This window comes from Melospiza melodia, chromosome 12 (assembly GCF_035770615.1).
Source record: "Melospiza melodia melodia isolate bMelMel2 chromosome 12, bMelMel2.pri, whole genome shotgun sequence".
NCBI lineage: Eukaryota > Metazoa > Chordata > Aves > Passeriformes > Passerellidae > Melospiza > Melospiza melodia.
Genome location: NC_086205.1, coordinates 7,252,418 through 7,266,968, shown reverse-complemented (window position 1 = coordinate 7,266,968; position 14,551 = coordinate 7,252,418). Strand labels below are relative to the sequence as shown.

General features: G+C 59.2%; 1 protein-coding gene across 1 annotated transcript; it reads left to right on the top strand.

Annotated features, from left to right (window-relative positions):
* Nucleotides 1–1,391: 1,391 nt before the first annotated feature.
* ETV5 (ETS variant transcription factor 5) lies at nucleotides 1,392–13,621 on the top strand. The gene is made up of 12 exons (XM_063166606.1): nucleotides 1,392–1,542; nucleotides 1,716–1,803; nucleotides 1,912–1,959; nucleotides 2,063–2,113; nucleotides 7,116–7,245; nucleotides 7,339–7,596; nucleotides 9,024–9,283; nucleotides 9,906–9,965; nucleotides 10,355–10,423; nucleotides 10,783–10,952; nucleotides 11,580–11,681; nucleotides 11,816–13,621. Exons 1-12 carry the CDS (start codon nucleotides 1,498–1,500, stop codon nucleotides 12,035–12,037), a joined length of 1,503 nt encoding a protein of 500 aa, XP_063022676.1. The 5' UTR covers nucleotides 1,392–1,497; the 3' UTR covers nucleotides 12,038–13,621.
* The last annotated feature ends 930 nt before the right edge of the window (nucleotides 13,622–14,551 follow it).

The following is a 14,551-nucleotide window of genomic DNA, read 5'->3' as shown; positions in this document are numbered from 1 at the left end:
CACCCAGCAGCACCATTGTGTGCTAAATTCGTTCCCAAACCTCTGGGACGTTCAAGAGTGTGTATCCATGAATCTGCTTGGAGGGATCCGTGGCTCCAAAGCCCTTGCAGGTGGGAACTATTTTTCCCATGCCCCATTTTAAAGGCAGCCGTGGCTGCAGGGCAAGGCTGCCAAAATCAGTACTCGGGCTTGGCTTAGCCCTGAGCTCGCACGGACGCTGCCTTGTTTGTGTGAAACCACAACCCAAGAAAGCAGAGGGGACCCCAGGGCCTGTGAGGCCCGAGCTCTGTGCCATCTGCGTGCCTTGCTGTGTGCCAGCTTCTGGGGCACGTTGTGCACGGACCCGCTCCTTCTCTCCTCGCCACGCTAAACCCGGACCCGAGGGTTGTAACCCCAATTCCCCCTCCCCCAGGCCGCCCGTTGAAGCCCCGTCCCCGCTGCTGCAAAGGGCCGCGGCCCCTTTAAATCCTGCGCGGCCTCGGCCCCACCCGTCAGTCTTTTCCCCCTTCTATTTTTTTATGAATGAAAAACGTTCGGGGCGGAGCCAGGCAAATCCCCGCGCGCCCATTGGCCGCCTCCGCCCCCGCCCACTCAGCCGTTCTCAATGGTGCTCGGCGGAGCGGCGCGCGGGCGGGCGCGGGGCAGCTCAGCAGCCAATCAGATGGCTCGGGCGGCGGAGCGGCGGCACGCCATTGGCGGGCGCGGAGGGTAAACAAGCGGCGCGGGGCGGGGCGCGGTGGAGGCCGCTGGCTCGGGGGCTGCGGGCCGGCGCAGAGCGGCAGCGCGGTGCCCGGGCTCCGAGAGGCGCCGCTCCATCCCCGGCCCCGCTCCCGCCTCGTCCCGCCGCCGCTGAGGCTGCGGCGCCCCGGCCGGGTAGGTGTGGGCCTGGCGGCGGGGCGCAGCGCGGCCGGGGCGCGGGCCCGGGGCGGGGGCGGTGTTTATGAATGGCGCGGGCCGCGCGGTGTGAATGGCGGGGGGCGCGCGCCAGCGGGCGCTCGAGCGCGCGCCCGGGGGAGAAGCGCGGGGAGGGGAAGGGGGGAGGCGGAGTTTATGAATGGGGCGCGCGGGGTGGCGTGGGAACGAGCCCGGCTGCGGTGAGGGGCGGGGGAAGGGAAGGGAAGGGAAGGGAAGGGAAGGGAAGGGAAGGGAAGGGAAGGGAAGGGAAGGGAAGGGAAGGGAAGGGAAGCCAAGCGCGGCCCTCCCCGCTGCCTCCCCCCGCTCCCACGGCGCGTGATGTCACGGCCGTTTCTATAGAAATTAGGTGACATCACGAGCCGGGGGGCTGCGACCCGCCACGACAGGAGCGGGCCGGCTCCCCGGGGAGGCGTGGCGGCACCGAGCCAGCCCCGGGGGTGGCAGGGGCCACGGTGTGACCCCTCCCCGTCCCCGTCCCCTCCGCCCCCAGGCGCGCACCTGCCGGAGCCCGGGCGGGACCCCCCTTCCCGGGCCGGCGTCGATGCTGAGCGGGCCGGGGGCACTGCCCGCTTCCCCCGCACCATGGACGGCTTCTACGACCAGCAGGTTCCCTTCATGGGCCCCGGGGTAAGTTTGCCCGCCCTGATCCCCACGTTGACAAGTTCCTGCCCGACCTTGGGGACACCCCGTCCTCGGGTCACCCACTCCTCATCGTTGAGAGTGCCCCCCTCGTCCTTGGGGGCACCCCCAGCCCTGGGGGCTGCCACGCTCACGGGCAGCTGTCACCCTGTCCCTTGCAGAAGTCCTGCACAGAGGAGGGCCGAGGCCGGCCGGGGTCCGATAGGAAAAGGAAATTTTTGGAGACCGACCTGGCCCATGACTCGGAAGGTAGGCAGGGCTGGCCCCGTGAGAGCGTTGTTTTACAAATAATCCTGCAAATAATGGCAGCTTTATTTATTCTTCTGTGGAGCACATAAGTCTTTCACTCTGTTGCAGAGCTCTTCCAGGATCTCAGCCAGCTCCAAGAGGCCTGGCTAGCTGAAGGCAAGTCTTCACCCCCTCCTTTTGCCGTGTAAAACCTCTCTGTGAGCATCTTTTTGAGAACTGAAAAAGCCATAAACCCACTTTTTTTGTTTGTTTTTTTTAGCTCAGGTCCCCGATGACGAACAGTTTGTCCCAGATTTCCAGTCTGACAACTGTGAGTGATCGTTCCTGGGTTTTGTTCTCCGGGGGGGAGACGTTTGGGTGCCTGTGCAAACATTTGCACTGGGTTTGGAGCTGCTTCCTTGGGAAAGCAGTTGTTCCTGGGGCTCAAAACGTGAAATCATGGGCTTTTGGGAGAAAGCACGTGTGCTTTGGGTTCATCGAGATGCAGCGTGCGGCCTCCTGCCTTTTGTTAACGGGGAAAAACCGTGGCCAGATGCATGGAAACGGCTCTGAGCTGCTCTCTGGGCTCCTCTGAGGCGTGATGCTTGTTCCCAGCGAGGTGCATTCCCTCCTAAACCCTCCTTTTCCTTTTCAAGTGGCAGAGATAACCCGTGCTGGGCTGCTTGGTTAGCCACAATCTCTGCAGTTTTCTAGAGCTTTTCCGAGCCCCGGCCCGGCGCTGTTGGCAGGAGCGAGCGCGAGCGGTGAAACTTGAGCCGCTTTAAGCAGCATTAATCACTGGCAAGGCAGCCTCTCTAAAAGGAGGCCAGTGAAAACGCAGTCCCTGGTGAATTGCATAAGAGCCAGAGTGGGTTCTGAGCCGGGCTGTGTTGCCAGAGAGGGTTGGTGGCGAGGGCAGGGGCCGGGGATGGCGCGTGGGGCTCCTCGCACGGCGCCCGGGGGAGAACGGGGGCGGATTCAGGATGTTTGGAGCTGTTACCTGGCAAACACAAGTAGTGGCTTGGTGTCGGTGGCTGGGCTTTGCTGCCGAGCCAGGCAGCCAGGGAACTCGAAGGAAATCAAATTTAGCCTGCAGTCGAACAGATTTTCTCATTCCAGCTCTGTCACAGCATGCAGCGGGGTATCTCCTCCTGTTAATTATTGCTCTTTGGTTACTCTGGAGTGGGCAGCTTGCCACTGAGCCCGTCCAGACAGCCCGAGTTTCAGATGTGTTTTCTCCCCCCTGTCTCCCCTGAGATAAAAGGCGAGCCCGGAGTCAGAAGCACAAGGGTCTGTTGACATCCCCAGCACAGCCCAGCAGCTCTTGCTCGGAGCAGCAGAAACTGCAGTGTGCGTGGGAGGGTGGCTCTTGAAGCTGAAGCTGTTTCCAGTGCCTTTTGGCAGTCTCTTTTTCCTTGTAACCTGAAGAGCTCAGAGAGGAGAGGCAAACTTTTCTGGGTGATGCAGGAAAAAAAGAGGAGAAGGAGAAAAAGGCGTTCATTTGGTCAGGACTCTTAAAATGTTCTGATCTGCTCAGCCTGTGGAGCTGGTGTTGAAACGATTTTGTCACTTGAAAGATCTGCCTGCGTGGCTCCCTGCAGCAATAACCTTCTTTATCTTGCCTGGGGAGAGAAAGCAAAGGTCTCTCTTGCTGCTGCAGGGTGTCAGGCTGAGGCAGAGGGGAATGGGAAGCCCAGCTCTTGCATCCCTGCACTACTGAGAGTTTCCAGAGCAGAGAAACTCCAGTTTTGAACCGTGTGCCATGTAGAAAGGGAGAGAAGGATGGCTGAGGTCTGCACCCAGCTTTCACTAGCAGGGACATGCTGCCTTCCTGGGCTGGCAGCCACAGTGGAGTTCAGCACCCCTTGGCTTCTGGGGAAAGGTAGATCCCTCCTCAGTCCCTGTGGATGTTTGTGGGCTCTGTTTCTGCAGCTCCGTGGCTCCATGCCTTTTCCCTGCTGCTCTCTTATCCTGAGCAAACCTCAGCCTTGGGCTCCATCTTGCATTCCCAGGGCCAAGCTTCTCAAAAGGGACGAACCAGGCTCAGTTTGGACCCCACTGCAGTGGGGAATGTGCCACGTGGAGTCTTGGAGGTGCTCAGAATCCTTCTTGCCTTGCTGAAACCCCCTCATAGCTGCCTGCAGCTCTGTAATACCCAACTCTCTGTTCCCAATTCCATAGCCAAGATCCCAGCAGACAGGGTATTAAAGCTGGGGCCTGGTAGCACAGTAACATGGAGGGCAGTGGGTCGCTGTGCTGGGGAGGAAATCCCACTGCAAGGAAAGCAAGGCTGCTCCACATGAGGGATGCATTGTTCTTAGTGCCCTGGACCGGTGGCAAGAAGCCAGATTGAGAGCTTTTCAGTTGCCCAGGGAAGTGGTGGACGCTTCCATGGGAGGCAGGAGGCTGTGGTGACCCCACAGAGCTGAGCATGCTGCACCCCTGGCTGGGCACGGTGTGAGTGCACCAGCAATGTGTTCCTGTGGCTGAGGGTGTTGTGTCTCCACTGATTGTTTAAGTACCTGGGAGGTGATGGCATCGTGCTGAGGAGATCAAGCAGCACCAGAAGGGATTTTTTAATGCCAGGGTACCTGTGTCCTCCCCTGCCCAGGCAGCACGTGGCAATAACCACGGGCAGGGCACGGAGTTTCTTACACACCAGAATGAGAGAGGGAGGTTTGTTTGTGAGGAAGAGCTGTTCAAACAAAGGAAAGCAGGATCCTGGCTTCTATTTCTGACTCCTCTCCTGGTGTGACCTTGGGTGTGCTGGGGGATGGAGGGGCAGGCAGAGCTCGGCTCCAGGTGACAGCTTGAGTGGGTGCCAGTGTCCCTGGCCTGCAAGTGTGGTTTGGTTGCCTTCCCTTGGCTCATTCAGAGGAAACCAGTGCTCTCTGAGCTTAATCTCATGGAGGTCCAGTCTTGCTGCTGGGTGGGAATAACCCGCCCTGTCCTCCAAAAAGGGTTTCACTGGGAATTCAAGTCCTCGAGCGGCTCTGTGGTGTCACCCTTTTCCGTGGGATGGTTGGCATGAGGGGCATTTCCAGTTCCACTGCTTGCATGGCACTGGGAGGGTTTGTGTGAGCCTGCCCTAGCTCCCCTCCTGGCTGGGCACAGCTGTGGCACATGTGGCTGGTGTCCCCAGGGTCCCTCCACCTCCGGAGGGGCTGCCAGGCACCCTCGTGTGTCCTCACTGCTCAGCCTTGCTGTGGATCTGCTGACACATCTGCTCCAGCCCTCTCTAGAGCCGAGCTGCTCCCTCTGACTATTTTTCTGTATTTTTTTTAGCTTTTAATTACAGTGCCCAGGGCAGGACCGGAAAGGGTAAAAGCGCTTTGTGCGCCCGCCGTTCCTTTGAGGTGTTGGGTGCCGGGTGCTGCTCCTCCCACCTGGCTGCCAAACCCAGCGTTTTCCCCCCAAAATCTGCCCCTGGGAGCCCCCCAGGCTCCTCCAGAGCCCGGCTGGCCGTGAGCTTGGCACTGGAGCCGTCGTGCTGAGCAGCGCCGGCCGGCCCCGCCGTGTTTGTGTAAGGAATCCAAACGTTGCTCAGAGCCCCGGCTTGGACAGCTGGTCTCTGTTAGGATCTTAAGGCTCATTTCCCCTTTTTTTGAATGGCAGTGCTAAGCTCTGGGGAAATTTTTCCTTTCTTTTTTTTTTTTTTTTTTTCTTTTTTTTTTTCCCCTCCCTCAGCCACATGAATGGAGAGCGCTGCGAAGTGTTTGTGAATGGAGGGTGGTGCCTGCTCGGGGACTGGAGGCTTTTTTTTTTTTTTTTTTTTTTTTTTTCTTTTTTTTTTTTTCTTTCAATGAATAACCAGACCCCATTGTACGGCTGGCGGAAAAACAACTCTGCTCCAACAACACGGAGCCTGTTTGGGAGAGCCATGCCCGCGATAGGCAGCTGGAGCCCTTCCAAAGCCAGTTCCCCTTGGCTTTCCCATGGCTCAGGGGGTGCCTGTGCTTTGCTGCCGCCATTCTGCCCCCCCTTTTTTTAGGGCTGGAAGTGCTGAGAGTGGCAAAAGCTGGCTGGGGAGGGGGGAAGGAGGAGTGGGATAAATCCAGGGTGTGGGGGGCTGTGCTGGCTCAGCGCTGGGCTTTGTGTTTCAAATCCTTCTCGGCTGGAGGGGGGGGTTTATGCCCTTGGTACCAGCTGTATGGAGGCCTTTCCAGGGGGGGATGGGTAGGAAAGGGGAGTCAGCAGCTCTTTAAAGGTTTTGACAAATTAGGGGGGCAGCTAATTACCTGGCAAGCTGTGAACAGTTGTCCTGGAGCTATTTGCTCCTCTCCAGTGTAGCTGGGCTGTGTTTAGGCTTCACATGAAGCTAATACTCCACTTCCGATTAGTCTTGGCTCTCCTCTGAGGCACTATTTAGGTACAGAGCTCTGAGGCGCTTTCCCTTTCCTAGGGCGCCTGCTTTTAGAAATTAATTAGCTTAAGCGTATAGTACTCAGTTTATAATTATATATATAGCAAGCGAGCTTGGGAGTGGGTGGTGAGGATTTGGGTTTAATGGGATGTTTGTCACTCGAGCTCATGCAATTGTGGGACCCCAGGACCAGATCCCATTGGACCACCTGGGCTGTGGGGTGGTGGATCTGTGAGTGGGAATGGCCCTCTGAGGGCAGGTTTGTGGTGTGGGAATGCCCCTGTGAGGGCGCGTGGGTTGGTGTTTGTGAGGCCCTGGAGCTGCAGTCTGTCACCCCCTGCTCTGTGTCACAGCCACTGCCTGTGGTGCCTGGGCTCTGCTCCACTCACTGAGGGGCTGGCGATAGCAAATGTCTGATCCAAAGCTGTTGTGGAGCTGCCTCACAGCCCTTGGAGCCCTCCTGAGAGCAATATCCTGGGCTGCTGTCACTGTCCCAGCTCTGCCGCCCTACATCTCAGCCAGTGCTGGGGTCTGGCAGGGCACCCATCACCCTGGTTCAGCTGCTGATGCTCCCAGGGCATAAAAACTCAGCCCCTCACCCCAAGCACAGAGCTGGTGCTTGCAGGGCATAAAAACTCAGCCCCTCACCCCAAGCACAGCGCTGGTGCTCCCAGGGCATAACTCAGCCCCTCACCCCAAGCACAGAGCTGGTGCTTGCAGGGCATAACTCAGCCCTCACCCCAAGCACAGCGCTGGTGCTCCCAGGGCATAACTCAGCCCCTCACCCCAAGCACAGCGCTGGTGCTTGCAGGGCATAAAAACTCAGCCCCTCACCCCAAGCACAGAGCTGGTGCTCCCAGGGCATAACTCAGCCCCTCACCCCAAGCACAGCGCTGGTGCTTGCAGGGGCGGTGCTCCCATGGCCCTGTCCCCCGAGGGTGAGCCCGTGTCCCCCTCGCTGTCCCCGCAGTGGTCCTGCACGCCCCACCTCCGGCCAAGATCAAGCGGGAGCTGCCCAGCCCGTCGTCGGAGCTGTCCTCCTGCAGCCACGAGCAGGCTCTGTGTGCCGGCTATGGGGACAAGTGCCTCTACAACTGCTGGTAGGTAGCCGGGGCACTCCGCTGCCCGCAGAGCCCTCGGGGGGTGCCGTCCCTCGGTGCCACCGCCATCCCCCGGTCCTTTTCCCCTGGCAGTGCCTACGACAGGAAACCCCCCGCCGGGTTCAAGCCATTAACGCCGCCCGCCACGCCGGTGTCCCCCGCGCAGCCCGGGCCGGCGCTGCCCCCGCCGCCGGGCCCCGCCGGGCCGGGCGCCGCTCACGGGGCCACCCCGGGCCCGCAGGCCCTGCAGGAGCAGCGGCAGCAGCCGCCCTTCGCCGTGCCCAGGCCGCCGCACCCGCCCATCCACATGCCAAAGATGATGTCTGAGAACCAATTCCCCGCAGAGCACAGGTAAGGCAGACCCCGGCGGCCACAGGGGTGCCCCCCCGGGGCTCTGTGGGCGCTCTTGGGTGGGTTGGTGGTCCCAAAGTGTGGGGGAGAAAGAGCCACAAGGTCCCGGTAGGAAGTGGCAAGTTTTGCCACGTGGCACCACAGCCGACAACGTTTGTCCCACCGAGTGCAGCCACAGCACGGGGACAAAGGCACAAGCATTTCTCTTTCTCATGCTCCTTCCAGTCCCTGAACGCTGCAGAGCCTTTGCCTCCCTCTTGGGAAGGGCAGGGGAGGCAGAGTCTGACTCCTGCATCCGCCCCTGTTCCAGCAGGTGCTGGTCCTGAGTCAGGGCTCTGCTCTGCTCATTCCCACCCACTGCAGCTCTGCCTCCCGAGCCCTGTTGGGCTGTGGAGCTGTGCCCATCTCTGTCCTGCCCGTGTGCACCCTGGGCTGGGGGTGGTCCAGAGCTCCCCATGGCATCACCATGATTTAATGGGCTGTGGTGTGAGACCCCTGTTCCCTCCTTCCTCTCCAGGCTGTGGCTTCACTCCCCATCACTCCCACGTCCCTGGAGGCTCTGCCAGTGCCTTCCCTCAGCCTGGGTTTGCTCCTGTGGGCATGGGACAAGATGTGGCAGCCTGGCAAAGGCCGTGCAGTGGGGCCAGGGAAGCCCTTGGAATGGGAATGTGCCCATCCAAGCAGGCAAGCATCCCTGCCCAGCAGAGCTCCGTGTGACCTTCAGGCTGTGCAGGGGGCTGGCTGCGACCCCTTGGGAAGCACGGTGCCAGCACAGGGCTTGGGTTTCATTCAGGAAGGGCAGAGGGACACGGCTCGGAAATGGAGTAATCCCAGCCCGGCAGCTGGGAGGGCTCGGGTTACAAAGGCAAATGGCGCAGGGCCCGGCGGAGAGGAGCCGCACGGAGATCCAAGATCACCTTTCAAGGTGCCGGAGGAGGACGAGGGGATGTGGCAGCACCCCCTCGGGATGGTCCCTCACCCTTTGCCACCTCTCAGAGCCGTGGTGGCAGCACCACGGAGCCCAAAATAGTGCTCCCTGCTGCCGGGTTCAAGGTTTAATCCCAGCTGCGCGGGCGGATTAGCAGCGGCTGGAGCTGCGCAGTGGATTTGGCTTTGCGTAAGCGCCCACCCCTGCTCAGCATCCCTGGCCCCTGCCCCCCTCGGTGGGCACTGATTTTACTGAGTTACAGAGATACCAGCTCTGAGGGGTGTTTTTTGGTCCTTTTCTCATTCCTTTCCAGAAGGCCAGAGTGCTTTACTGTGTTATCTGCTGTTCCATCTTGGGGTCCTCAGTGCTTAGAGGGGCACAGGCTTCTCAGCACCCCGTGGTGGCTGTGCTTCTGAGGAGCCACCCCAGCTGTCAGCAGCTCTGGTTAGGGGTGGGAGCTGCCCTCCACTCCTCAGTAATGCCCTGTCCTTGTCCCCAGGTTTCAGAGGCAGCTGTCGGAGCCCTGCCACCCCTTCCCGCCGCAGGCCGGGGTCCCTGGGGACGGCCGCCCCCTGTACCACCGGCAGCTGTCGGAGCCCCTGGGCCCTGCTGCCCCCCGCCCCCCTCAGGGATTCAAGCAGGAGTACCACGACCCTCTCTACGAGCACGGCGGCCCTGGCCTGCCCGGTCCTCCTGGGCACAGCTTCCAGCCCCCCATGGGCATCAAGCAGGAGCCCCGGGACTACTGCATTGACTCAGGTGGGTGTGGGCCAGGGGACAGCCAGCTGGGCTTCAGTGACATCAGAAGTGGGGTTGAGCCTCAGGGAGTGGGTGCTGTGTGACCCTGGAGCTCCTGGGATGCTGGGATACTGCTTTTCCCTTCTTTCCTCCTTTCCCAAAGCCAGGGCATACAGCAGGAGTTCACCTGATGCCAGTGGTGTGGTCGGGGCTGTAGTCCCAGGCTGGGGTGCCCCACAGGGCCTGGTGGGTCCCCCCATGGCTCTGGCCTAGGGCCAGCTGTGATTGCTGGCTGCTGGACCCTAGCAGCATCACGGAAAAATCCTCTAATCGCCTTAGGACCTAAAAATACCCCAACCTCGGGATGGAGGGTGGCACAGCCAAGCAGATGGTAGGGGAGGTGCAGCAGTGCCTCCCTTCATTGTGGGGCCTGTGAAAACTCGAGCTGCTCCAGTTTAAATTCCAGTGCCACCCCAAATCATACTGGGTTTCTTTTCCCCAGTGTTGAGGGTACGTGTAGTAGACCAGGGAGCGTGGGGAGGGGGGAAGGTTCCCACATTTCACTGCAGGACATGCTTGGGGTAAAGAAAATGTGCCAAATCCATGGGTTTACAGCACTAATGTAATTTCATTTCCCCCTCAGAAGTGCCTAACTGCCAGTCCTCGTACCTACGGGGGAATGTCTTCCCCAACAGCCATGACGGTGAGTGACTCCCCCACTGTCCCCTGTTGTGACCCCATCCCTCCCCCGTGTCAGGCAGCACTCCCTGGGCACCCAGGAAACACCCATGAGAGCACTGTGGGGCCTGTGAGAGCCACACGTGCTGGCACCAGCCCCAAAAGCAGCCAGCAGCCCCTGTGAGGGCACAGCAGTGCCATGGAATCTGGGATAATGCAGAGCTGCCAGTAGGGTTTGGGAGCAGCGAGGGGGGCAGAGCTGCACAGCACTCAGCCACTGAAGGAAATGGGAATTGGTCTGCTCCCCAAGCTGTGGATGGGGTCCTGAGCTGGATTCAGCCAAGGCAGGGTTTTCTGGAGTCCAGCCAGGGTGGTGGAGGGGCCTTATGCTCACAAAGGGTTTTTTCCCCACAGGATTTTCATATGAAAAGGACACACGATTGTATTTTGATGACACGTGCGTGGTACCCGAGAGGCTGGAGGGTGAGTCTGGCCCCAGGGGGGCCTGCAGGGGAACTGGGGCTCATGGAGGAAGATGTGGGGGCGCTGGGATCTGCAGTGCCTGGCTTGTAAAGCCAAGCAGTGTTGGCACGTTGCTCTGAGAGCTGCTGAGCATCATCCCACGTGGCAGCTTGGCATCACTGCCATGCTCCATCTCTGTCACTGACACCTCCCTGCCTGCACCACCATCCCCAGCACCTCTCCCACCCCATGGCCTGATGCTGCTCAGGTGTCTCAGCACAGGGATGACCTGTGTTGCTGTACATATCTCCTGCTGGTGGCACAGCCTGGGAGAGGGGCAGAGCCAGGCTGTTTACCCAGGTGTCTCTTTGTGTGAGCAGGTAAAGTGAAGCAGGAGCCCACCCTGTACCGCGAGGGCCCTCCCTACCAGCGGCGTGGCTCCCTGCAGCTCTGGCAGTTCCTGGTCACCCTCCTGGATGACCCTGCCAACGCCCACTTCATCGCCTGGACCGGCCGGGGCATGGAGTTCAAGCTGATCGAGCCTGAGGAGGTATGAGAGTCCTGCCCTGGAGCTGGGGATGCCTGGGGGGTGCAGGAGTGGATCCTTCCTTCTGTACCTTTCACTGCCCCTTGGCGTGGCACGTGCTGGCTCCCAAAGCTGGCACTGCTCACCAGCCATGGTGGTGTTGCCTCTCTGCTGTGCCTTGCTGAGTTCTGCTGCTCTGCCCTCCTTCCCAAGCTGCTCCCATCCTTTGCCCTGGGTTTCCAGCAGCAGCTCCGTGCTGGAAGCACACGGCTCCACGGGAGGGTGACACAGAGGAAGGAGCAGTTTGGGGAGTAATTGAGAGCAGCTGTAGGCAGCCCCGAGCTGCACATTGTGGGTGATTACCCGTAATGTCTCTTGCGCCATGCATGGAAATTGCGGTATTTTGAAGCAGCTTTTTTGGCAGGCTCTGCCTAATGAAATGACTTTTGATTTGGCCCCTGATCTGGCGGTGGCTGTGTGGGCACAGCCTGAGCATTTATCATGGCAGGCAAGGAACCACTCCCAGACCACGGTGACACCTTCACTCCAGCTGCCCCAGCCCCCTCATGCCAGCCTCTAGCCACGTTTCAGTTGTGATTCCCCCTGAGGATCCCTGTCCCAGCCCTGATGGCTGCCCCTCTCTCCCCGTAGGTAGCACGGCGCTGGGGCATCCAGAAGAACCGACCAGCCATGAACTACGACAAGCTCAGCCGCTCCCTGCGCTACTACTACGAGAAGGGCATCATGCAGAAGGTGAGGCCACAGCAGGGTGTGACCGTCCCCTGCTGTCCCAGGGTGCAGCAGCGCGGGGATTAGGTCTGATGTGAGTTGTATGCTGCTCCCCTAGGGCAGGGAGATGTTCCCTTACCCCCTTGTCCTTCCTGCAGGTTGCCGGCGAGCGGTACGTCTATAAATTCGTCTGTGACCCCGACGCCCTCTTCTCCATGGCCTATCCCGACAACCAGCGCCCTTTCCTGAAGACAGAGCCGGACTGCCCAGTGCCCGAGGAGGAGACGGTGCCCCTGACACACTTTGAGGACAGCCCTGCCTTCCTGCTGGAGATGGATCCCTGCGGCAGCCTTCCCTACGCGGAGGGCTTCGCCTACTGACTCGGCCGGCTGGCAGAGCCATTGGCACTAGCGCACGCACCTGGGGCAAACGCGGTTTTCTAAAGAATATTTTTGGCTGTCCATAAGAGGGGGAAAAAAAAAAAAAAACAAACAAACCAAACCACGAAACCAAACCCCAGCGACAAAACAGCATGGGTGCACACGCAAATTCGAGGAGTTTAAAACGCCCCACGTGTGTCGCCGCCGAATTCCCACCCTTCCTTTCCAAGGGCTAGTGCACAGGACTGCCCGTGGCTGGCACCTCCTGCCATGCATCAGTGCGATGTCTTGGGGCGCCGGGAGCCTGCAGGCGCGGTCTCTTGCCCAGGCCCTGGCTCTGGCCGTGCCCCGGGGCTGGGCTGCGTGGCTGCCGAGCCAATTGTCACGACAATCCGCTTTGCATCGAGCACAATCTGCGTAGCTGCCTTGTGTGGTGGAAAGGGCTTTGATTTGCACAGAGAGAGAGAGGAGGCATGCGGGGGGGCCGCCCGGGCCAGCGCCCCGGGGCTGATGTGCGCAGCATCCTACCCCAACCCCGAGGAGCCTTCTGCCTTCTTCCTGAGCCCCCTCCCCATGTAACCTCCTGTTGTTCCCATAGAACCTCCTGCATCCTCTCCGTGCCCTCCATCCTCCCCAGCTCTGGCTCTGGGCCATGGGTTGCATTTTGGGGGAGGAGACCCTGACACTAACTTCCTCTTCGGTTGTTTTTTTTTTTTTTTTTCGGGATGTTTTAGGAAAATACTAAAGGTTTCTAAACTGATTTTTGTAGATTTTTTGTATTTTAAGGCAAAGCTATTTTTTGCAGCTCGGCTGCTGTCCCTGGAGCCCCTGGGGACGCCCCAGTGGCTTTCCTGGTGGCAGGGGGAGCCCTCGATGCCCGTGGCTTCCTGGGATGGCTGCCGAAGGATCTGGTCCACTCCATTTCACTGCTCCAGTCCTCTTTCCCAGGGGAGCCAGGCCTGAATCCCAATAGTGGCCCAGCTATGCTCCCCCTGCTCGGCATGGCCTCGGAGCTGGGCTGCAAGGCTGAGGTGGGCAGGGATGGGGGATCCCCCCCTTCCTCAATCCCCACCTCTCTCCAGCTCCCCCCACCCCTCGCTGCACCTCTTAACACTCCTCCACCACTCATATATATCCATACCTGCCTCCCCTGCACCAGGCTACATGTTTTGTTGTAAATGCTGTATAGGAATTTTTTTCTCTTCTTTAGTTAGCTTTGGTTGGAATTTTTGTTTGGTTTTGGGTTTTTTTTTTTTTTGGTTGTTTTTTTTTTTTTTTTTTGTCTGATTCTTTTTTTTTTTTTTTTTTTTTTGGGAAGTATGAAGATTAACTCTACAATGACTTGGTTGCTCTCCCCAGGGTGGCTGCAGTGGCCTGTAGCCATGGGGGAGCATTTGGTTTTGGGAACCCCACCCTTGGGGGACAGGTTTTTAACCATTTGCTCGGTGTGGCAGGTCTGCAGTGCAGAAGGAGTTAATCTGAGGACTGATTTGAAATATCTTTATTCAAGCAGGGCTATGTATCTCCTGCAAAGCTGCATTACATTCTGTACTGTGTACAATAAAGGATCTTGCTTCCTGTTCCTCCCTGACTGCCTGGGCTCCTGCTTTGCCTGTGTCTGGGATGCTGCCTGTGCTGTGAGGAGCCCTGGATGTGCTTGTGGGGTCTGTAGTGGTCCAGGATACAGCCCAGCACTTGGGGCCTGCAGCATGGTGTGGCTGGAGCTGGGACCAAGGCACCAGGGCTGCTCTCTCCCCAGCTCTGGATTTGTTGTTCCTGGGTGTGGATGATGCCGTGGCTTTCACAGCCACATCCTATGAGAGGATACCTTTGGAATGGGGGTGGCTTCTGCCCAGTAGGTGCAATTCAATATTTCCTCTTGCCAGGGATTCTCTGTGAGTCCTCCACTCCCCTGGAAACCCGAGTACCTGTCATCAAGCAGGGCTAAAGCTGGTGGGGACCTCTCAGGACAGCCCCTCCACAAGCCACTGGCAGTGGTCCCCCATTGCTAGGCTATGAAAAATTCGGGGAAAAATTTGCAGAAAGATGGAGGTGGGTGGAGGGCAAGGGCTGTTCTGTGAGGACTTTATTCAGCTGGAGGGTCTGGTTTCTCCTGACGGGCTGCAGAAAAACTCAAACCCCCCAGAACTCCCAGTGCCATTGGCCTCAATTCTAGCTGGGCTGAGCCAGGGTCTCCATGGACATCCTGTGCAGGGTGCTGGTGTGATGCTGCTGGAGCTGCCCTGACACGTTTCCTCTTCCAGCTTATTTTCAGAGCCCAGCCAAACCCCTCCCTGGATGTGGCAGGGGAGGGATGAAAGGTGCTTGTGTGCCATGATGGTTTTTACACCCCCACCCCAGCTCCCCTGCATCCCCTGCTGGCTCCCAGCCACCTTTCTAATGGCTCCTTAAGCTGCTCTTCCATCATGCCTGAAGTATTAAGCTGCATGGGGAAGTGTGGCTGTCTCCCAGCCCAGGCAGAGCAAAACAGGCTCTAAAACGTCCAGCAAAACC

Coding starts and splice junctions, on each gene's coding strand:
- ETV5 (XM_063166606.1), top strand. CDS start 1,498: ATGGACGGCTTCTACGACCAGCAGGTTCCCTTCATGGGCCCCGGG. Junction 9,966..10,354: donor CTTCCCCAACAGCCATGACG/GTGAGTGACTCC, acceptor TTTTCCCCACAG/GATTTTCATATGAAAAGGAC. Junction 10,953..11,579: donor AGCTGATCGAGCCTGAGGAG/GTATGAGAGTCC, acceptor CTCTCCCCGTAG/GTAGCACGGCGCTGGGGCAT.